Source organism: Aspergillus ochraceoroseus (genome assembly GCF_002846915.1).
Source record: "Aspergillus ochraceoroseus IBT 24754 chromosome Unknown P175scaffold_6, whole genome shotgun sequence".
NCBI classification, from domain to species: Eukaryota; Fungi; Ascomycota; class Eurotiomycetes; order Eurotiales; family Aspergillaceae; genus Aspergillus; species Aspergillus ochraceoroseus.
In genome coordinates, this window is record NW_024468481.1 from 1310137 (window position 1) to 1330303 (window position 20167).

At 49.6% G+C, this 20167-nt stretch overlaps 11 protein-coding genes across 11 annotated transcripts; 7 read left to right on the forward strand and 4 right to left on the reverse strand.

Moving 5' to 3' along the window:
- Window positions 1-43: 43 nt before the first annotated feature.
- Window positions 44-1221, forward strand: P175DRAFT_0533896 (uncharacterized protein; the record flags this gene model as incomplete). The annotated part of the gene is made up of 3 exons (XM_040900090.1): window positions 44-358; window positions 427-501; window positions 1099-1221. 3 exons carry the CDS (start codon window positions 44-46, stop codon window positions 1219-1221), a joined length of 513 nt encoding a protein of 170 aa, XP_040750853.1.
- P175DRAFT_0302562 (F-box/WD repeat-containing protein) lies at window positions 1138-3581 on the forward strand. The gene is made up of 4 exons (XM_040892818.1): window positions 1138-1586; window positions 1664-2289; window positions 2375-3086; window positions 3164-3581. Exons 1-4 carry the CDS (start codon window positions 1248-1250, stop codon window positions 3341-3343), a joined length of 1857 nt encoding a protein of 618 aa, XP_040750854.1. The 5' UTR covers window positions 1138-1247; the 3' UTR covers window positions 3344-3581.
- On the forward strand, window positions 3527-4806 carry P175DRAFT_0502999 (putative C6 transcription factor). The gene has a single exon (XM_040897525.1). It carries the CDS (start codon window positions 3819-3821, stop codon window positions 4428-4430), a length of 612 nt encoding a protein of 203 aa, XP_040750855.1. The 5' UTR covers window positions 3527-3818; the 3' UTR covers window positions 4431-4806.
- P175DRAFT_0302695 (putative mitochondrial phosphate transporter Pic2) lies at window positions 4607-6197 on the forward strand. The gene is made up of 5 exons (XM_040892819.1): window positions 4607-4876; window positions 4960-4980; window positions 5046-5696; window positions 5789-5912; window positions 5978-6197. The coding sequence occupies exons 1-5, from the start codon at window positions 4783-4785 to the stop codon at window positions 6027-6029; spliced, it is 942 nt and encodes a 313-aa protein (XP_040750856.1). The 5' UTR covers window positions 4607-4782; the 3' UTR covers window positions 6030-6197.
- Window positions 6198-6431: 234 nt separating this feature from the next.
- On the forward strand, window positions 6432-7295 carry P175DRAFT_0441729 (uncharacterized protein; the record flags this gene model as incomplete). The annotated part of the gene is made up of 2 exons (XM_040894086.1): window positions 6432-6809; window positions 6930-7295. 2 exons carry the CDS (start codon window positions 6432-6434, stop codon window positions 7293-7295), a joined length of 744 nt encoding a protein of 247 aa, XP_040750857.1.
- Window positions 7296-8007: 712 nt separating this feature from the next.
- On the forward strand, window positions 8008-9573 carry P175DRAFT_0517734 (uncharacterized protein; the record flags this gene model as incomplete). Its single annotated transcript, XM_040899002.1, has 3 exons — window positions 8008-8454; window positions 8520-8839; window positions 8868-9573. The coding sequence occupies exons 1-3, from the start codon at window positions 8035-8037 to the stop codon at window positions 9571-9573; spliced, it is 1446 nt and encodes a 481-aa protein (XP_040750858.1). The 5' UTR covers window positions 8008-8034.
- P175DRAFT_0462343 (YagE family protein) lies at window positions 9374-11578 on the reverse strand. Its single transcript, XM_040894788.1, has 2 exons — window positions 9959-11578; window positions 9374-9882 (listed from the first exon to the last, which is right to left on the reverse strand). The coding sequence occupies exons 1-2, from the start codon at window positions 11460-11462 to the stop codon at window positions 9806-9808; spliced, it is 1581 nt and encodes a 526-aa protein (XP_040750859.1). The 5' UTR covers window positions 11463-11578; the 3' UTR covers window positions 9374-9805.
- Window positions 11579-11663: 85 nt separating this feature from the next.
- Window positions 11664-13211, reverse strand: P175DRAFT_0525034 (uncharacterized protein). The gene is made up of 2 exons (XM_040899402.1): window positions 12690-13211; window positions 11664-12626 (listed from the first exon to the last, which is right to left on the reverse strand). Exons 1-2 carry the CDS (start codon window positions 13100-13102, stop codon window positions 12098-12100), a joined length of 942 nt encoding a protein of 313 aa, XP_040750860.1. The 5' UTR covers window positions 13103-13211; the 3' UTR covers window positions 11664-12097.
- Window positions 13212-13379: 168 nt separating this feature from the next.
- Window positions 13380-14969, forward strand: P175DRAFT_0503003 (SDR family oxidoreductase). The gene is made up of 3 exons (XM_040897526.1): window positions 13380-14254; window positions 14305-14654; window positions 14725-14969. The coding sequence occupies exons 1-3, from the start codon at window positions 13801-13803 to the stop codon at window positions 14767-14769; spliced, it is 849 nt and encodes a 282-aa protein (XP_040750861.1). The 5' UTR covers window positions 13380-13800; the 3' UTR covers window positions 14770-14969.
- Window positions 14880-15975, reverse strand: P175DRAFT_0503005 (CTD kinase subunit gamma). Its single transcript, XM_040897527.1, has 2 exons — window positions 15748-15975; window positions 14880-15661 (listed from the first exon to the last, which is right to left on the reverse strand). Exons 1-2 carry the CDS (start codon window positions 15901-15903, stop codon window positions 15095-15097), a joined length of 723 nt encoding a protein of 240 aa, XP_040750862.1. The 5' UTR covers window positions 15904-15975; the 3' UTR covers window positions 14880-15094.
- An 809-nt stretch (window positions 15976-16784) lies between these two features.
- Window positions 16785-20072, reverse strand: P175DRAFT_0517738 (chloride channel protein). The gene is made up of 7 exons (XM_040899003.1): window positions 19848-20072; window positions 19260-19789; window positions 19092-19195; window positions 18883-19035; window positions 18718-18832; window positions 18567-18658; window positions 16785-18513 (listed from the first exon to the last, which is right to left on the reverse strand). The coding sequence occupies exons 1-7, from the start codon at window positions 19997-19999 to the stop codon at window positions 17041-17043; spliced, it is 2619 nt and encodes an 872-aa protein (XP_040750863.1). The 5' UTR covers window positions 20000-20072; the 3' UTR covers window positions 16785-17040.
- Between the last annotated feature and the right edge of the window lie 95 nt (window positions 20073-20167).

A 20167-nucleotide genomic window follows, 5' to 3' on the forward strand; every position in this document is an offset into this window, starting at 1 on the left:
AATATTCGCGTGGTCTAGAGGGGGGGAAACAAATCATAATTGCATGACCACCGACGAAAATTTACGTCGACAGGAAGAGAATCCGCATGTATCCGTAGAGGCTATAAAAAACGCCGCGTCTCCCGTGGTTGATTCTGCTCACAGAGCCGATGGTGATGAAATTATTCTGCAAGCACGATCTCATTCCGTTTCCTCAGTGACGAGTTCGAACATTGATGGGATCCGTGGACGGAGAGTGTCTGCCGTTAACCTAAACCAGAGATCCGGGTCCAGCTCTGGAGATGTACCTTGGTTATGTCCCATCGATCGAGCAGAGCAAGAGAAGGCAAGAAGAAACGGCGTGACTGGAGGCTGTGATGTATTCTTTGACGATTATTGGAGAGGTTATCAGACTACCTTCTAATATGTAGGAGATGCGGATACCAGTGGATCGACGGTGCTCCCTCCACTAATAAGAACAATCCGCCCAAAGAAGTGGACATTACGGCAGCGGCCGCACCAGTAAGAGGGATCTATCACGACATCAGTTGATATGAAAGAGAATTGAAGGTCGAGACTCTGGAATATCATCATCTCGAACTGGATGGAGACTTTGCTGCACTGCCGTTTATCGTCTCGAGGATTCTCCTTCTTCTGCTTGTCCTTTTGATTCGCCTCTTGTTCGTTCTCCTTTTCTCTCTCTCTCTCTCTTTCTCTTCCACCCCCTCGACCCTTTTTTTTTTTTTTTTTCCCCCTACCCCTATTACTCCGTATTCTCCGACTATCGCTCAGTGTCTCACCAGCTGAGCCTTCCTCCTCTTCCTCCTCTTCCTCGTCCTCCTCTCCCCTCAACCCCTACCACCTTCTGCTACTCGGCGTCTATCTATCCACTCTCTGTCTCTCTCTCCCTCCCTCTCTCTTTCTACTTTCCCTCTCCACCGGAAAAAAAAAAGAAAAAAAAAAAGAGACGACTCGTATTCTTTCTTTTTTTCCCTTTTCGGATCTTCTCTTCTCTTTTCTTTTTCTTTTTCTTTTTTTTTTTTGCATTTTAAAATATATCTTTTACATTTATAATATCCCCCCCCCACCCTCGTTTCCTACGATCTATGACTACATCAGATCCTCGACTGGTGTGCCTGGGGATACTCCGACATTCACCGTGAAACCGTCCCGCTCAATATCTCTCCCTGGATGCTCCTGTCGCTCTGTCGCGCGGCAATCCATAACGTTCTCGTCGGGTGACATTTATCGAGTCAGCGAATACCGGAATGAGCTCGCACGCAAGAGCAATATCCTCCTCCCATAAAGCCATCACTCCTATTCCTCCTGCCCTCCTACCCTCGGCACCTACTTCTCCTCCGACCCCGGCTCCCAGTCCCACCCCTCACCAACGACCGCCGACCTGGCAGTCGTCCGAAGAAGAAGATGACTTCCTCTTGAGTACTAGAATCCAATTTAACACTCTGTCCGGTGTCAAGAAGCAGCGCTTCTTGGAAGGTATTCTCGCCTTGTGCAACAGCCAACAGCTGAGCTTTGTCTCGAGCTATGTGGCTCCTCGTTTGAGGAAAGATCCGTTCAAGGTCTTCCCAACCGAACTCTGTCTAAGGGTAAGTCGGCTATTCTACGTTTTGAGTCGTTGGGGTTTCCTGAAGTCTGATTTATGGGGTTGTCTCCGTTCCTCCAGGTCCTCTCCTTTATCGACGATCCGAAAACCTTGGCAAGAGCATCCCAGGTGTCCAAGCGCTGGCGTGAACTTCTAAATGACGACATCACCTGGAAAAATCTCTGCGAGAAACATGCATATGCTCACCGACGGCTTTCGGAGGACCATGGGGACTTCATCGAGCCTATTCATAACCAACGGACACACTCCCTGAGTGGGTTACAACGGAGACCGCACAACACGACTATTCAGTCTCGCGATGGATTTTCGGATTTTCCGCGATCGCTACCCGGCGATTGGCCTTCGCTGTCCTCCGCACAACCGTACAAGCGCCCACCTCGGCCGTTATCTTACAGGTCTCATTTTAAGCAAAAATACATGGTAGAATCCGCCTGGAACAAGGGTGGAAGATGCACTCAGCAACATATTTCTCCGGACCAGGGGGTCGTCACCAGCCTGCACCTGACTCCCAAATATATTGTGGCCTCATTAGATAATGCGAAGATTCATGTTTATAACACCAACGGGGAGAACCAGAAAACGCTCCAAGGACACGTCATGGGGGTATGGGCGATGGTTCCCTGGGATGATATCCTTGTCAGCGGGGGATGTGACCGGGAAGTTAGAGTCTGGAACATGGCTACGGGGTAAGGGTTTCTTTTTCTTTTTTACTTTTTTTTTTTTTTTTTTTTTTTTATTCGGCCACTAGGATCTAACGGAGATTACATACAGCGCCGCAATCTATCTCTTACGAGGGCATACATCCACGGTCCGTTGTTTGAAAATGTCAGATAAAAACACCGCGATTTCCGGATCGAGAGATACCACATTACGGATATGGGATTTAACTACCGGAACCTGCCGAAATGTACTAGTTGGTCATCAGGCCAGTGTTAGGTGCCTCGCGGTTCACGGTGATTATGTGGTGTCAGGAAGCTATGATACCACGGCGCGCATTTGGAAGATTTCGGAAGGACGGTTCATACGAGCGCTTTCTGGCCACTTCAGCCAGATCTACGCCATCGCTTTTGACGGCCGCCGGATTGCTACCGGCAGCCTTGACACGAGTGTTCGGGTCTGGGATCCGCACACGGGTCAGTGCCATGCTATTCTGCAAGGACACACATCCCTAGTTGGGCAGCTGCAGATGAGCGGTGATACCCTTGTTACTGGTGGCTCGGACGGGTCCGTTCGTGTTTGGTCCTTGACCAAAATGGCTCCGATCCATCGCTTGGCAGCCCATGATAATAGTGTTACTAGTCTCCAATTTGATGGCACGCGCATTGTCAGCGGGGGGAGCGATGGTCGCGTCAAGGTTTGGAGTCTGCAGACTGGACAGCTTCTCCGAGAATTGTCTACCCCCTGGGAAACGGTCTGGAGAGTAACCTTTGAGGAAGAGAAGGCGGTGATCATGGCCAGTAGAGCAGGTCGCACGGTCATGGAGGTACGCTCGCTACCCTTTTTTTTTTTTTTTTTTTTTTTTTTTTTAATACGTTCTATTGGCTAATGATCTGCGTCTAGGTTTGGACTTTCTCTCCACCACCAGAGGAATCTGGCGATAGTGCGGTGTCTGCTGAGAGCACGTCCAGTAGCTCCGGGAGTGACAGCACGCGATCAAGAGGATTGCTAGCAAGCTCCCCCCCGACTGGCTCTGAGGGCGGGGATGGTGACCAACCAATGCTGGACGTCCCGTCTTTATGATCATGTAGTTCTTTGTTGCTTTGCGGATTAAGCGTCGTCACGTCAGTTCTTGCCCTTACGAGATTCCCAGCCACCAACCACTGGCGGGGAGTCAATCCTAACTGGTTAGCATTTGCATTCTGGGTGTTCTGGTTTTCTGTTCCGTGAACTATGTGTGTGGTTACACTGGCTTGATACCAGCTGGAGTACGAGGCGATCTCTAAAGCTCATTTGGGTCTGGGATTTGTGGGTTTGGATGGGATTGCCTCGGAAGGTAATTCATTGATACCTAAAAGTTTCTCCACACTTCTGGAGTCTGAAGTGAAAAGAATGGATTTACTTTCTTCCAAATCTGTTCTTCCAGATCTGTACTCGGGATACGATTGTACTTTGTAAACCAAGCCATACTAGTGCGACAGTAACTGTTCGTTCCGGACTCTGTAAACCAATCTCGGAGGAAGAAAATCGCATCTCCGCCCCTGCACCCGAATAACCCATGCAAAATACATCCAAGACATTCACCAAGATCGCTGTATTTTGTATTTCATTTCCGGCATTTCCGAGGGCTATCGGGCCTGCAAAGAGCCAGGAGACGATTTTCAGAAATGAGACGTATAAAGTCGAGCAACTCGTGAAGAAAGCGAGTGCGTCATCCCAGCGCCTACTGCGCTGTCTCCAATCTTCTTCCCCCCCCTCGTTATCTCTGATCCAACTCGCCGACTCCACCTGGGATGAGCGCGCCGTTTGCTACTTCTTCGACCAGTATACTTGTGTGGATGAGTACAGCGAGTTTGTCAGCCATCTGGGGTTTCTGTCCCCGTTGTACGCCTTCTGTCGAGAGAATGAAGCGGATAATACTGGCGCCGCGAGTCTTCGACGCGCAGTTGATGCGACGGCTCTCGTAACGCTTGGTAATCAGGTGAAGGCACCGCCGCTGCTCTTGCGAGCTCGAGAATACTATGGGAGTGCGTTGCGGGGGCTGCGACGGGCCCTGGACTCGTGCACTCAAGCTGTCAAGGATGAGACCTTTGCGACTCTGGTGTTACTTTCGCTCTGTGAGGATATTGTGGGTGAGAGATTGTACGAAAACGGCACCTCGGAAAGGTAATGACGTCACCAAGGATTGTCACTCATTTCATCCATCCCTCTAAAGAAAGAGAGAGAGAAATGAACAGGTATTCTGTATAGACAGATTCAGCAGGATGATTGAACTATCTGATAATCATCTCGAAGGAGAACATCACGATAGGATGGAATAGTTAAGTTACTCATACCCAACTAGTCAAGAGATCGGAAACCGGCACCGGGAGGCACGGATAAATCGAGACTTCATCATGATTGATGGATGGATGGATGGCTGGGACTTCTGCTACTACATTACTTAAATAGTACTGCTCTCTTCTGTTCATATTCCTTCAATTAGAAGATACTTACCTCCCGTATCCATCTGATCCACCACAATGGCTGCTGTCCAGGAGAGGAGGTTACCGTTTGGCAAGATTGAGCCCAACTCGCTCAAGTATTTTGGTGCCTGTACTGTAGGAGGAATTATCGGTATGTCCCTGCTGCTGCCTACCTCATCCTTTCTTTCTGTCTGATTTTTTTTTTTTCGATACGGGGATGATGATTGCTAATTGGATCCCTCTACAAAGCCTGTGGTGAGTAATTAAAGACAGACGAAAAAGACAAGAAACGAGATGATTCTCCGCTAAGAAATTCCCAGGTCCAACTCATACCTCCGTCACCCCCCTCGACCTCGTCAAATGTCGCCGCCAGGTTGATCCCAAAATCTACACCTCCAATCTCTCCGCATGGCGTTCCATCATCTCCAAAGAAGGCCTGCGCGGCATCTTCTTCGGCTGGTCCCCGACCTTGCTCGGCTACTCGCTCCAGGGAGCCGGCAAATACGGCTGCTACGAGTACTTCAAGCACCTCTACGGCGACCAGCTCTTCCCCAACATGAACCGCACCGTCGTCTTCCTGGGCGCTAGCGCCTCCGCGGAGTTCTTCGCCGATCTCGCCCTCTGCCCCATGGAAGCCATCAAGGTGCGCATGCAGACCACCATGCCGCCGTTCGCGCACAGCCTGCGCGAGGGCTGGGGTAAGATCGTGGCCACGGAGGGCGTGGCGGGCCTGTACAAGGGCCTGTATCCGCTGTGGGCGCGCCAGATCCCGTACACGATGACCAAGTTTGCGACGTTCGAGGAGACCGTGGGGCTTATCTATCGCACGTTGGGCAGGCCCAAGGAGAGCTATAACGGGTTGCAGCAGACCGGGGTGAGCTTTTTGGGCGGGTATATTGCTGGGATCTTTTGTGCGATTGTTAGCCATCCCGCCGATGTGATGGTTAGTAAGTTGAATGCGGATCGGAAGGGTGAGTTGTTTTTTTTTTTTTTTTTTTTTTTTCTTTCCCTCCCCTTCCTCTCCCACAAGAGGGAGGTGTCTTGAGATGTGCTAATGAATTAGCTGGGGAATCGGCCATGACGGCTGTCTCGAGAATCTACGGCAATATCGGTTTCTCTGGGCTGTGGAATGGTCTGCCGGTTCGTATAGTCATGCTGGGTACATTGACTGGATTCCAATGGTTGATGTAAGTGATGATGGATGATGTGAAGGAAGGGTGGTCGGGCGGCAGTGCTAACAGAGACTACATAGTTATGACTCCTTCAAAGTGTTCCTTGGTCTTCCGACTACAGGAGGCCATTAATTCGATAATGACCATGGGATAGATAGATAGATAGATAGATAGATAGATAGATCATGGAGTTTCATACCGCCGTTAAGAGACCGATTGTAGAGGATTGAGTCCGTACGGAGTCACGGAGTGGTGCTTTGTAGATACATACGCAGCAGACCGCCTTTCATCGAGAACCGAGTCTTGGCGATCCAAACCATCGTTTCTCGACCTTCCAACTCTTGCAACGATCCCTTCATGGACACTTTGCTTTGACCTCGAATCCTGGGCTTGCGATCTCTCGCACTGTTGACCGTTCGATCACGCGCTCCTTGCCTCCTCGACCATTGCAATCCATCCATCCCTTGGAATCTCTTCTCTCTACCAGTCAATTCTCATCCTCATACACTCCTCCCTCCGCTCCTCACAGAAACAATGGAGTCCTCGCGAGTATCAACATCACAACCCTCCGGCAACCCCCCCAGTGTCGAAGTCGCATACAAACGCAAATGCATCGCCCTCAAGAAACGCCTTGGTGAGATCGAAGCCGAAAACGAGCTCATGCGCGTCCGGAACCGGCGCGGATGGCAGTACATACAGAAGATGCGCCTGGAGTCTTGTATTCTGCTCGAGCGTTTAGCCGCGGTCACTGGCATGGCCGAGGAGGCCCAGGCAGGCGTGAACCCCGAACTGCGGGCGCGAGCTGCTGGGATCGTATCTGGAGCGGGGAACTTGAATGGGGTTGCTAGCAAGGACGGACCGGGGTATTTTGAGGATGAGACGGAGGGAAGTTCCGATGAGCAGCCTCCTACTGTAAGTATTTGATTTTTCCTTTTCTTTTTATCTCAATATATTATATATTATATATTATATATATATATATGTGTGTGTGTGTGTGTGTGTGTAAACTCATAGTCTAACTATCTGGTTCAGCCCCAAGAACGCCCTCTTCGCGTGAAACGATCCCGCAAGCCAAATATCGGCCTCGATATGGATGACGAAGCCGGTGCTTCAGGTGACACCGCCGCCGAAGGTGGTGCGGATGCCGGCGCTGGGGCTTCATCGGCCTCGTGGCCTCGACTAGCTCCAGCCCCAACACAAGAGGAAATGACATCCTCCTTCCGCATCCAGACAGACCGCAACGGATCAGGCGCCGAGAAAGATACCGGTGCCAGCGAGCACGACAGCCAACCGCGGGATTCTCCTTTGCGAGAACAAGCCGCAGACCCGTCTGCAGAGAACTCCGCAACGCCCATGGATCTGGATACCAAAGAGCCCAAAGAGGAAAGTCAAGGGTGAGGATGATAGATTTGTGTTGCGAATTCATGAAATTTTTTTTTTTTTCTTCTTTCCTTCTCCCTTTTACATGTTTCCCCTCTCTCCAGCAAATTGAGCCAGCAGATTCGGAACTGCTGTGTGTGTTTTTATTAAAATATCAGATCAGATCATATCTAATTAATGCATACGGTAACCAACCAACCAACTCGGAATAACATTATGTATGTACTTGATAAGAAGAATACATGATCCATCATAAAGACGAAAAGTATTGCAGTTGAACAGGTGAATCCAGTAAGATGGGAAGTAGGGTTAGGGTTAGGGTTAAGCAAGTATGTTACTTTGCCTCACTTCTGCCTCTTTCTGAACGAGACGGATTGTCCTGTACTCTCACTCTCCATGATTTCCGCGGCATTCAGAGTCTCGCTACCCATCGGGTCTGGTCTGCGAATTCCATGATACACCCAACCTATTGCTCTGCTCAGTTGCAGGGGGGGGGGACCCCTCCATCGATACCACGAAAATGGTCGTCTTTATGCGCACCGTTGGACATGATTGCGGGACAAACACTGGGGATCTAAATGATATATAAAAAGACCGTGTGAAAAGGTTCTGGAGCCGCGCGTAATAATATGTATGTCCTTTGTTCTTAGGGCAGGATTGCTGGCGAACAGCTAGCTGCCTTCCCCACTAGTACTGCAGTTCTGATTATAAACAAATCACTTGAAATATAATATACCTTTCTATCAGAATTCCAAACATGCAATCACGCATGTGCTATGATGACACAGCCTGGGAAAAAAGCGAGGAAATTGCTGATACCTGGGTTCGCCAATTCTTCGACCCCAGCATCTCAAGACCAATCGGAAACTTTGTCATCAGACACCACAACCCAGATGAAGCCGTTAAATTCGACATCTTGGAAAAAGGGGCATTCAATATCGCCCTCCGGATGACATACAAAATTGGTTCTGCCATCATACGCTTCCCTCTCCCTGGCGCAACCATGTTTCCTGAAGAGAAGCTCCGATATGAAGTGGCCACCATGCGCTACATCCACGACCACACCACCATCCCCGTGCCGTTCGTTTTCCACTGGGGATCCAAGAAAGACTGTCCGCTGGAGGTAGGCCCCTTCATTATCATGGAGTATATCGAACACCACTCGACCATGTACGAGGTTCTGAATTTCCCGGGGTGCCCCGATACCGAACGGGGACGGCTCGACCCTCTCACATCGACGAGGGGATCCTCGAAGCCATGTACGGGGAGATGGCAGGCGTGCTTCTCCAGCTCTCCAAGCCATCCCTCCCGCGGATCGGGTCCCTGAGCCAGATCGACGACTTTACCTGGGAAGTGGCACATCGTCCAATCTCGCTGGCGATGAACGAGCTCGTCCGACTAGGCACCCTGCCGCAAACCCGCCTCCCCAGCAGCAGCACGCCATTCCACTCGACATCCCTGTACCTCGAAACCCTCGCAGACCTCCACATCGCCCACCTCAAGCACCAGCGCAACGACGCCATCGAGTCCGCCGACGACTGCCGCCGGAAATTCGTCGCCCGGTGCCTGTTCCGCAAACTCGCCCGCGAGCGCAAAGCTGAACAAGCGATGGGCGGCGGCGGGATTCGACACGGGCCCGTTCAAGCTGTGGGGCGATGACTTCCGCCCCAGCAACGTGCTGGTGACCAACGACCGGAGGAGGATCGCGAGCATCGTGGATCTGGAATTCACGTACGCGGCGCCCGTCGAGTTTTCCTTTGCGCCGCCCTGGTGGCTGCTTCTCGAGCGACCCGAGTACTGGCCCGGCGGGCTCGAAGAGTGGACCCACTTGTTTGATCGCCGGCTGCGGACCTTTCTCAGGGCAATGGGCCGGTGCGAAGACGATGCGATCCAGGGAGGACGACTCCTCAACGAGCGGGATCGGCTCTCGGGCCCAATGCGGGAGAGCTGGGACAGCGGGGACTTCTGGATTGTCTATGCTGCGATGCGCAACTTTGCCTTTGATTTGGTATACTGGCATAAGATTGACCGGCGCTTTTTTGGGCCGACGGACGGTGTCGAGGAGGATGCGTGGAGGCAGAGACTTGGTCTCTTGGATGACGCGGAGAAGGAAGAGATGGAAAGGCTGGTTGCGCAGAAGCTCCAAGAGATGGAAACCAGGGTCCTGGCTTGGGATCCAGACCCGTATACAGTGTCCTATGGAGATGTTGTCAAGACTTTGGCGGCCAAAAAGAACTGTAACCCGGAGGCCAACGAAGGGGATGGCGTCGACAATCTGGAGTCGGAAGTCAAATGATCAATTACGCTCGGGATATACGGAGTGTAAAGGCCTAATTATATATCTTTCATAGTGGACTGTACGTCTCAACGCACACTGCCACACGGTAATCAATAGGTACAGCAAAAGTCATCCTGGCCATGGCTCCTCAACTCCAGCGCCTGAAATTATGCGATACAAGAATGTAGAATGGGTATGAATACGCCGTATTGCACTTCACGAAGACGAATCCCAAACCTGGGTCGTGCGGCTAATCAACCCCCGCGTAGAGATCAACAACAATGTTAATGGCGGCCACAAGAATTTCTGCTGCAATGAGAACAATCACTTGGGTGGAAAATTAGTCTTTGCCAACGTACTGGAGCAATAGCGCAAAAAAAAAAAAAAAAAAAAAAAAACGTACCTATCCATTCGAGATACTCACCGTGGCGGTGAGTCAGTTGGTCTTTCAAGACTGCCAGAAGATCTGCGATCACGTCTAGTCGCTCTGTCAGGAGGGTGACGCGCTGATCCATCTCGAGATAGCTCCGGACTGCCTGGTAGACCGGCTCCAGTTGTGGTTCTGCCCACATCAATTCCGGGCTGTCCAGCACTGATCCCTGTAAATGGATATTGATACGGAGGATGAATAGTTCTCCGATCTGCATGTTGATCTGTCGTCGCGTGAGATTAACGCTGCCGGTCTGCGCAATCTGAGCGGGCAACGGTGCTGTATTGGAAATTGTCTCGGAGACGAGGTCCTCGAAAAGGGACGTTTTCACGGATTGAGCAAGAGCATGCGAGATTGCAAGTTTGATCATATAGTTGCGAGGGTCACGGAGAGAAATGAAGTCGTTATATATCCGGGCTTGATATTCACGAGCATAATAGAAGTTGAAATTCTCCACCTGCGTATCTTCTGGACTCAGAATCGACGTCGCGAATTTGGATATATCGGATAAAAATCGTGACTCTTGGGCCGGCGACATGCCCCAGATGACGACGGTACCATAGTCGAACAGGAACACCTCGGGGGTATGAATCGTGGTATCGATATCGGGGGTGTCATCCACCGCAGAGGCGTGTTCCGAGGCATGTTGCTGCTGCACGTCAGAAGCATGCGATTCGGGATCACGAAGGTCAATAAGCTCTTCCCTCCGATTCTTGAGATTTTCATTGACTTCAACCGCACTATCTGAAAATCGGCGTTCTCTGGGCGGCCGCTCCACAGTGTGAGTGTCATCCGTGTTGAACCCATTGGACACTGAGGGCACTAGGCCGTTCTGCTTCTCCTCATATTGATAGTCAAAGGACGAATACACGCACTCGTCGAAGAGTTTCGGGTTAGCCCCTCGGGTTTTAGAGCGGGATTTCAAAAACTTAAAGACCCCCTCCAGTCGGTATGAATTGGCCGTACAATATGCTGTCACTCTGGGTAGTCTGTCCCGATCCGCCTTTCCCAACCTTGCAGCAAGACTCCGAGCCGCAGGTTCCTTGATGCGAGTGATCTGCGTGTAGACGTCCGATGGGGCCGCGTCATCCACAGCCTCCTCTTCGGTGACTGGATCCGGGAGAAGTTTCAATTTCTGGGCGGTCTTTGTTGTACGTTGCGGGCCAACTTTAGGAGTCGGCGGGGTTGCGGGAGAAGTGCTGAAAGGAGCGCCATGGCTATTGCGACGACGGAGCTTGCTATTCAAGGCGGAGAGTCCGGTCGGGCGGTGAGGACTTGGGGAGCTTGAAGATGGAGAGCCAGCGCTCAATGGCTTGAATGTAGGATCCGCAGAGGTGTAGTCATGGTACGTGCTGACTGTAGCGAGAGGGTTGAATGTTACTGTCCGTGGAGGTCGGCTTCCTCGCGAGGACGGTGACGTATTGGAGGAAGGTCGGTGTTGAGGGAGCAGAGGAGAGGATTCGGTCGTCGAAGCCATGATGGATTGGATGGTAACATCAAAGGAAAGACTCAAATCATGCTCCTAATCGAATAAAAGAAGGATTGGTTCCTGGTTCCGCGATGGAAACGACAGGTTGTTGGGAGACAACAAAGGTTTGGTTGTGGTGATGGTCTAAAAAGGTCTAAAAAGGTCTAAAAAGCGGATGGGAGTCGAAACTCCAAGCTCTGCACGTGCTTTCACAGATTAATGCCATTGAATCTACCAAATCCGCGAACCAGTATAACACTACTAGGTAGTAGGTACCTAGGTATTCTTGATGGCAATTTAATAAGAATAATCACAATATATCTGAGCAAGGAAAAAGAAAGCAGACTTTTAGTGCTTCCTAGAATTTCGGTCCTTCTGCAGGACAATAATCAATCGTCATCCACATGTACAGAAGTATGCCCTTGATAAACGCCGTAGGAATAAAATTTACACCAGGAAAAAAAAAATTAACAAGGAGATCAAAAGTTCAACAAAAAAAGCCGGGACCAAATCACATGGTTGCTGACAATACTTCCACATTTAAGTATCGCATTTGCCCTAGGCGAAAAATCGACTCGATGGCTTTTCTCTAGATTAATAGTCATGCGGGTACAGCATCTCGATGATTCGGAGCGAAGCGATAATCACTTCCGAACAAACCCCTTAGAGCCGCCACTCGTCATCCTCAGTCCGTTGACATGGCCTGTACTGCGAGCTTGCTTTAGCCACATATCTTTCGCATTCCGTCCGGATTTTGATGCCTTCGGGGGAAGGGCTGAATTGGGCTGCTTTCGAGCGCCACTGCCTAGCACACGAATAGCAACGTCGCCCATTTTGATATCCTTGGGTGCCTTTTCCTTTCTGTCAAGGAATCTCAATTTGGTGGGTTTCTTCTGAGAAACACTGAAGGTTTCAGCCGGCGGCGTTGGGGGCCGTATCGCGGGGACGGCATTCAGAATCTCATCAGGGAGGAGTGTGGGGAGAGTCGGGTGTCGAGAATCTTGCGTGAAGGAGCCCTGGAGTGTCTCTGAACTCTCAGATACCAAATCATCTGTAGGGGAGCCGGCTCCCAGTCGAGGCACAGGTATTTGTTTTCGTTTGTTTGAGGATTTCGCCTGCAATTTGCGTGCTTCGTCGAACTGTCGTCTCTTTTCCTTCTTTAATTGCTCTTCCCTATACGACGGTCAATACGACGAGGAACAAGTGTAGAAACAAAACTTTAGGGGGGAAACGAACATTTGCCTTGCTCTTTCTTGTTTTCTAGCCGCTGACATTATTCTGGAAAGTTGCGCAGAGTTGTCAACTGTCTCTGGAGCCTCGTCGTCACTGCTATTCTCCTCGTCATCTTGTACGGCCGTTGGCTCGTCCGCCTCCTCTGGTTCCGCAATATCTGGCAAGACAGGTTCTTCGCTATCGAATCGAAAGTGGTTCTTCTTCGCCAGTGGCACTGTTCCTTCATCCTTTGCGTCCGTCAACTCTTTTTGGTCGATGGCTGGTGGCGTGCTCTTCTTTCTCCGTTTATTGCTCTGTGGTTCAGTATTTGTCGGATTTGCAGGCTGCGACTTGCGCTTTCCATTGATTTCATTTACACCGTTTGTCTCAACATCTTCTATCGGTTCAATCGTTCTTCGTCGAGTGGCGGTAACCATTTTGGAATTTTCGGCAGTTGAAGCCTCTGGTGGGGATGGGTCGAATTCTGTGTACCCTTGGCTGTAGTGATAATTTGCGACAGCATAGATATAAAAGGAAGGAGGAAATGGTCGCTGCATTCAAGTCGGCTTTGTTTCACCAAAAAGATTTATCAAAATATCTTCGGGATCAACATTTATCCGAGAGTTCGGCGACAGCTTATGTAATGTGAGCCCTCACTCTCTTACTACATTTGGAATCTCCAACAGTCGTCCATGCATATAAACCCACGACAACAGTACAACTACAGAGTACGGAGTATACAGATAGCTTCTTGAAGGCGATATATTTTTGGTACCTAGACTGGAGGTTTTGGGACTTGCCTGAATATAGCTTTACCAGGCTGTTAGGTTCATCTCACCAAGGAATAACCAACATAAGCACTAACTATCAGTACTGTTAGGATAGAATGATGACATCAGGAAGGAGGATCATGTGATAAAGGGACCTTCGTAAAACAGTTACCCATAATCATCTCCCTTCTCTTATTTTCTCTTCGGTCAAGTGAGAGCTAGTCTGAGTTAATATATCCCGAATTGAATCTATCTTGCATCTATCTCCTATCGAATCCCATAGAACCTATCATTTCTGCCCTTGGGAACAGTTCGGCTGATTATTGATATACCTATCCTCTATTGGACCGACCCAAGGTAACACTATGTCTCAAGAGGGTGAAAAGTCCTTGAAATCGGTTTTGATTACCGGCTGCAGTGCTGGCGGGATCGGGTCTGCCCTTGTGGAAGAGTTTCATGACCGCGGGTTGCACGTCTTTGCGACTGCGCGCTCTCCGTCAAAGATGGCGCATCTCGAGAATTTCCCACATGTAACGCTGTTGAAACTGGACGTGCAGTCTCCGATTGATATCGCTGCTGCAGTGGAGGCTGTCACTGCCAAAACGGGCGGGAAGCTGGACTACCTAGTGAACAATTCAGGCCAGGGTTTGGTGATGCCTGCCATTGACACCGATCTTGAAGAAGCCAAGAAGCTCTTTGATGTGAATTTCTGGGGCGCGGTTGCTGTCATTCAAGCTTTCTCTCCCTTGGTGATTGCTGCGAAGGGATCCATTGTCAATGTTTCCTCCGTAGCGAGCCTGCTTAATGTGACGTGGAATAGTCTGTACCACTCCTCTTGAAACGTGCTGGATCGCGCTTACGAGATATAGTCTTCTACAACTCCTCCAAAGCCGCATTGAGGATTTATAGCGAAACGTTGCGCCTGGAAATGGCCCCGTTAGGTGTTAAAGTTGTGACGGTCATGGCAGGCACCGTGGCCACAAATATCACTGCCAATACCCCGAAAGTTGACCTTCCTTCGGATTCCTTGTACCGGGCAGCGTCCAAAGAAATCAATGATTTGGCGACCGGAGTATGGGTGAAAGACGCTCCTTCTCCGGCGGAGTTTGCAAAGAACGTTGTGAATGAAGTCCTTGGAGGTGCCAGCGGGATGATATGGAAAGGAAAGATGGCCTCGATTTCTTGGTTCTTGACCACTTTCATGCCCACCTGGGTCATTGTAAGTCATTTTCTGATCGAATTATGTGGAACTGACTACACACTCGATTTCAATTCTGACACGGCTGTAGGATCATATGCTCCTGGATCAGAGTGGGATCAAGCACATGAGCTGAGCATTTCTCTCTATTGCTGAAAAGCACTCTTTTGCGTATGAGAAAAATTTTCTTTCTTCTTCTTTTTTTGGTTTCACTTGTAACAGTAGAAAGGACATGATTGGTACTATGATCAGTATATATATGGTGATGTACATACATTAGATTCTGGTATCTCAACAAACAATAATAATGTAAGGATAGAAAAACACGGACGCCGATCGCTATACTTTTTCTTCGCCCATATCCCAAACTCCATTCCCAGTTTCAATATCATATTTGCACCCGAGGAGGACGTATTAACATCCTGACTCTGTAACTCAATAATAGCCACTGGCCCTGCAGCTTATGCAGCACCAACCATCTGGCTGCGTTCCATGAGCTCTTCATTCGCAGTCATAAAATCGTCTTCCCCAATATCACTCGTCTCATCCCAGAACTTGCCATGCTCGTCCCCGTCATCCCCACTAACAGTCCACATACTCTCCCGGAGCCGTTTGTTCCGTTCCCGGTCTTCCTCGATTCGTTGCTCGATTTGCCTCTTGTCCACGCGCAGCCCGTTCACGCGGGACCCCCGCGGTGTCCCCGTTTTCGACTTCGCACTTGTCTCTGGGTCCTCCTCCTCCGCTTCCAAATCCAGGTGTGCAGGGTGCGTCTCGCGGTCTTTCAACCCGGCATCGATCTCCGCGACGGTTTCCGCGGAGAGGATCTCTTTGCTGTGTAAGCCGTTGAGAACTCGCCGGACGTGTTTGATATTTGCGGCCCCGGAGCCATCCGCTGGCGCTACGGCATCGACGACCCGGAATATATCGCGCTGGATCATTCGGACGTAGGGAGGGTGGTCTTCTTTGGTGGCCATTTCGCAGAACTGCTCGATAAAGTAGAGGATGTTGGCTCTGTTGTTCATGTTGTTCTACTCGTAACAAGGAAAAGGAGTGTCGTTAGATCATTGCTCATATATATGTTTTGTCGTGGAAGAGGGGGCCCTGAGGTACTCACTCTCTCGAGCTGCTCTAAAATGCACGAGTGAAGATCCTCGTCCATATCGCGGTATTTGAGCGCATAGTGCGCTGCCTTTTGAGATGAGGTGACGGATGCATTTAGATGTTGTAGCTGCGCTGTAAAGCGCATGCGAACTTCAAAGGGGTCTGCCATTGTGACCTTTAATGGAACGGTGGTCCTCACAGTAGATGATAGAGGATGTCTCAACTCGCGACTAGACTGGAAGATCTTTGGAGGTCCGCAGAATACATACATAACTGACGGTGAGGCATTCTGCGGGCAGAAAGTGTGGGGTCGACATCTACGCGGGCGGTAAGACTGCCGGCATTCTATATATATGTACTCTTGCCCAAAGGCCCAGTTAACTGTTACTTGTACTTTTCTTAATAAGAGTCTGTATATTTTCTTCTTTCGTAGTGCATTTGCATAGGGGTTTATTCAAATCACCTGAAATACCTCCCATAGGCTTTCCGAATTTTGCTTCGTTTGAGATGACATCTGGCGACCAAGTCTTCGCGGCAGCCGAACGGGCAATACCTATTTCATTTCTGGACTGTGTGGTATGAGGCAATTCATACTGAAGAGGGTGTTCCTCATTATGTCCGGCAATTCGATGTGGTATCCTTGTATCCCTCTCTGAAGTACAGGATAGCAGCTCCTCCACAACCGCGAATAAACCTGTGGTAACCCTAACACAGTCCATTGATTAGAGCTACTGTGACAATCTGAGGCGCATCTGCGATGGGACTAAGCGGGGAGCAACCGGCCCAAATTAAAGAGAAGATTTCGGAGTTGCACGGTTGGGGGACTGCTTGTGTTAGAGGACAACACAGTTCGAGGCGGTCTTGCGGACCTGTGAGAGAAGCAACTGTGATTGCAAGCCAGCTTGACCAAGGCGTAAAGAATGTCAGTGGAACAAGGTTCTAGGCGACACTTCTCTCAATGTCTTCTTGTTACTGCTTCATTCAGGATGGGATAGAGCGACGCAAAATACCAAAAGTGCAGGCCGAGGGGGTGGATTATTTGGTTTGAAGGGACGAAATGCCAGGTCATATTCTATAGATGTGTAGATATCACACTCTGGTAAATGTGCATATTAGTAGATAACGTCTAAACATTTGAAAAGTTAAGAAATATCATCACATGAAAGTACGCCGATTCTAACCAAAAGTAAACAAAAAGAACAGATTCGAGCAAATGTAATACCATAGATCCAAAAAAGACTGCAGCAATCCCAGTGTTGTCTGCTAGGAAGATGAACTCATCTAATACACCGTTATATTGGGTGCACTAAAGTGTCTGGCCCCTCTCAATTGGACTAACAAGGCTTGTTGCATCGTCATCTTCAAGAAGCCCGACTTCTTCGGACGCTTGTCCTTCATGGAAAGGATCTTCTCTAGACCAATCACTTCTATAGGACGCAGGGTCGTTGACAACAGACCAAACGTCTTTCTTCGTTAACAGTCCCTGGAGAACACCCTTGTCCGAAAATAACACATAGCGGAGGCCAAGTCTTTGGAACATTCGTAGCACAATGAGAAACGTCGTACCGCTATTCAGAGTGATAGGTGTTTGATCCATCCAAGGCCGGAGGTCTAGCGTGTCCATTGGGTCCGCGAATGGTTGGTGTGTAAAGAAGACCTGGGTGGTATTAGACAGCTCTTGGTCTGAAGGCGATGTCGGGGATTTCAAAGCGAAAGAAAGTTCGCTACGCGAAATGTAACCGAGAAGAACGGGGATCGAAGTGCCGCTAACGACAGGAAATCCCCGGTATGAAGTAGTCTGAAGCAGGTTGCGCAACGAGCCGATTGTATGACCAACGGCGGTAATGACAGTAATATCGTCTACCTTAGTCATAACGGTGTGGGCGGGCACATCAGGAGGAGCAGTGTCATCACGGTGGTCGAGGAACGGGTATTCATTTAGATGGATCCACGACTCATAGATGCCGCGCTTTCCAAAAATATCGCCGCACCATTTCGACAGCATCACGGCGATCATAATGGGAATAACGTAGGTCAAAGCACCCGTTAGCTCAAACATAATAACCACAATGGATACCGTCATTCGTGTAGCGCCGCCAAGGGCAGAAGCTGCACCAATGATTGCATAGAGCCCCGGAGTCACACAAGGAATATCTGGTTCGCAGTTTCCAAATAGGAAAAAGTTCGGATATGCATCCTGCCACATTTTGAAAGCTGTGCCCAACGCGCGGCCATAACAAGCGCCAATTGCAAAGGAGGGAAGGATAATACCGGCAGGAATATCCAATCCAAAGGTTACTGACGCGAGCAAAAAGCCAAGAAGCGCAGCTACTAGCAATAAAGCTACTGTAGTGGCCGAAGCGGCCCCCGTTTTGCAGAGGCCGAAAGGGTCAGGGGTTGCGGAGCCGCATTCAGCAAAGAGGGAATGGACAAGTTCGGAGTTTTGTGCCCTCATAAAGAGGCTCGGGAAGTTTATCAAGGCACTTAGAAGGGCAACAAGCACAACTTCTAAGACTGGCTGGGAGAAGCTCCGAGATCGCCTCCACCTTGTAACTCTCATATTCAAGCGAATGAGAAATGCCCCGTAAAGACCTCCTACAATACCAAGTGTTATAAAGGGAATCATCTCAAAACGATGCCATCCACGAGTGTACTTGACCTCGTAGAGGACAATATTTCCTGTGCGGAAGGGATTAAGCGCCTGCAAAGTGACAGCTGCTACCATTGCACACACAAAGCTCTGCCACATTGCTTTGTCAGGGAAATAATATGAGAGTTGCTAGAAAGTACTCATGTCAGCCCAGCACAAAAGACTAATATGACAATATATACCTCCAAGCTAAACAAAACACCTCCAATTGGTGCGCCAAATGCAACAGATATTCCAGCGGCGGCCGCAGCGGAAAGAACCTCCCGTTTCCTCGCTTAGGTACGAAATTAGTGAAGGCCGCGAAATAGGAAGGGACCACTGAGTAATAAGTACCTTCGTTACTATTGAGACTGTCAAATGCCTTCATGATCACGCTTGCGCAGCAACAAGCAACATGGACTAGCGGGCCTTCCTTACCCAGCCACATACCAGATGCAACGGATAGACACGGTTGGGGAGTTAGATGTAGATCATTTGTGCAATTAATGGATAACTTACCAGGCCGAGTGACTTAATCGCAAGTGTCCAGGGCCCCATAAAGTGCCTTATCACAAAGCCGCCTAGGACCGTTTTGATTTCAGGAATTCCACTATGCCGAGCATAGATGGCATAGTTCCTAACTAATATGCATGCACATACAGCAAACAAAACCTGATCCTGGGATTAGAGGGACGAAACCGAATAAATGAGAAAGTAGGGGAACTGACGGAGAAAAGGATATAAAAGATATATTCCACGGCGAAGACCCCGCCAGAAGAATTAGCTCCCAGAGCCTTCCCCCACGGCGTCCAGTCCAAGCAATGAGAGGGATCTTTGATGAACAAATTAGTATCGCGACCCGTATACCACTAGCTCTAACCAAGGGCAGCGCATACCTTCTTCATGGCCCCAACAACAAAAGCTTCGGTTCAAATAAAATTTCCCTCCCCCCTGACCGTTCTTGCAATATCCAGTCTTGATATCGCCTAGCCAGTCGCTTACAATATCAATGAAAGCCGCGATGATTCCAACTGATATTCCCGTAGCGATCAGGACTAACCAAACATTACTAGCATCGAGAAGCTTGCGTGCATAACCAAAAATGCCTTGTCCACTAGCAGACAATACCCTCTTTCTTTGACGTTCTTTTGTGTATTCAAAAATCCAATCGATGGCTGTAAAATCGTCGTAGCCTACCCGACGCCCTGGGCCTTCCACATACCAATCCAGCAGGCCGCCTTCTTTCGGTACGTTTAGATTTCCATGACCTCGGATCACCTCACTTCTCGCTCGCGGTCTGCCCTGTGGGCCCTGCCCATTGCGCAACGTAGAAGGGCCAAAACTCCCATTACGAGAGGAGTCACTCGAGAAGATGTTGGATAGACTGAACCCTGAACGTTGTTTATGCTTCCGTTTAAAGGAGATTCTTTTAGAAAGACGGGGATTAGAGCTTGGTCAATAGTCTCATGGCATATATAACTTACGGTTCCCGAAGACTGCCGGTCATAGGCTCGGTTGGTTCTTGCGCTTGTCGTGAAAGGCTACCGCGATGACGCGGGAACCGGCTGGTGTTGTTCCATGACTCGGGAGAAGGTGACTGGGATTCAGATTCTGACCCAGGTTGCATCATTGGCATGGCGAATCATACGGAAATGTCAAGTCACAGAAAAAGGTGACCATGGCCGTGGTTCCTGAACCAGTTATCATTCAGACCCAGATCCCATCTCCAGCGAGTATAACCATCGGGGTGTGGCGCAAAGCTCCGTGCTTAGATAAGGGCGGTGAAAAGAGTTGTGGGGGAACG

Coding starts and splice junctions, on each gene's coding strand:
- P175DRAFT_0302562 (XM_040892818.1), top strand. CDS start 1,248: ATGAGCTCGCACGCAAGAGCAATATCCTCCTCCCATAAAGCCATCACT. Junction 2,290..2,374: donor GTCTGGAACATGGCTACGGG/GTAAGGGTTTCT, acceptor GATTACATACAG/CGCCGCAATCTATCTCTTAC. Junction 3,087..3,163: donor CAGGTCGCACGGTCATGGAG/GTACGCTCGCTA, acceptor ATCTGCGTCTAG/GTTTGGACTTTCTCTCCACC.
- P175DRAFT_0502999 (XM_040897525.1), top strand. CDS start 3,819: ATGCAAAATACATCCAAGACATTCACCAAGATCGCTGTATTTTGTATT.
- P175DRAFT_0302695 (XM_040892819.1), top strand. CDS start 4,783: ATGGCTGCTGTCCAGGAGAGGAGGTTACCGTTTGGCAAGATTGAGCCC. Junction 4,877..4,959: donor TACTGTAGGAGGAATTATCG/GTATGTCCCTGC, acceptor GATTGCTAATTG/GATCCCTCTACAAAGCCTGT. Junction 5,913..5,977: donor ACTGGATTCCAATGGTTGAT/GTAAGTGATGAT, acceptor GAGACTACATAG/TTATGACTCCTTCAAAGTGT.
- P175DRAFT_0462343 (XM_040894788.1), bottom strand. CDS start 11,462: ATGGCTTCGACGACCGAATCCTCTCCTCTGCTCCCTCAACACCGACCT. Junction 9,883..9,958: donor TGAGTATCTCGAATGGATAG/GTACGTTTTTTT, acceptor TTTCCACCCAAG/TGATTGTTCTCATTGCAGCA.
- P175DRAFT_0525034 (XM_040899402.1), bottom strand. CDS start 13,102: ATGGTTACCGCCACTCGACGAAGAACGATTGAACCGATAGAAGATGTT. Junction 12,627..12,689: donor CAAGAAAGAGCAAGGCAAAT/GTTCGTTTCCCC, acceptor ACCGTCGTATAG/GGAAGAGCAATTAAAGAAGG.
- P175DRAFT_0503003 (XM_040897526.1), top strand. CDS start 13,801: ATGTCTCAAGAGGGTGAAAAGTCCTTGAAATCGGTTTTGATTACCGGC. Junction 14,255..14,304: donor GCTTAATGTGACGTGGAATA/GTCTGTACCACT, acceptor TACGAGATATAG/TCTTCTACAACTCCTCCAAA. Junction 14,655..14,724: donor TCATGCCCACCTGGGTCATT/GTAAGTCATTTT, acceptor ACACGGCTGTAG/GATCATATGCTCCTGGATCA.
- P175DRAFT_0503005 (XM_040897527.1), bottom strand. CDS start 15,903: ATGGCAGACCCCTTTGAAGTTCGCATGCGCTTTACAGCGCAGCTACAA. Junction 15,662..15,747: donor TTTTAGAGCAGCTCGAGAGA/GTGAGTACCTCA, acceptor TGTTACGAGTAG/AACAACATGAACAACAGAGC.
- P175DRAFT_0517738 (XM_040899003.1), bottom strand. CDS start 19,999: ATGCCAATGATGCAACCTGGGTCAGAATCTGAATCCCAGTCACCTTCT. Junction 19,790..19,847: donor ACCGGCAGTCTTCGGGAACC/GTAAGTTATATA, acceptor TCTTTCTAAAAG/AATCTCCTTTAAACGGAAGC. Junction 18,833..18,882: donor CGATTAAGTCACTCGGCCTG/GTAAGTTATCCA, acceptor ACTCCCCAACCG/TGTCTATCCGTTGCATCTGG.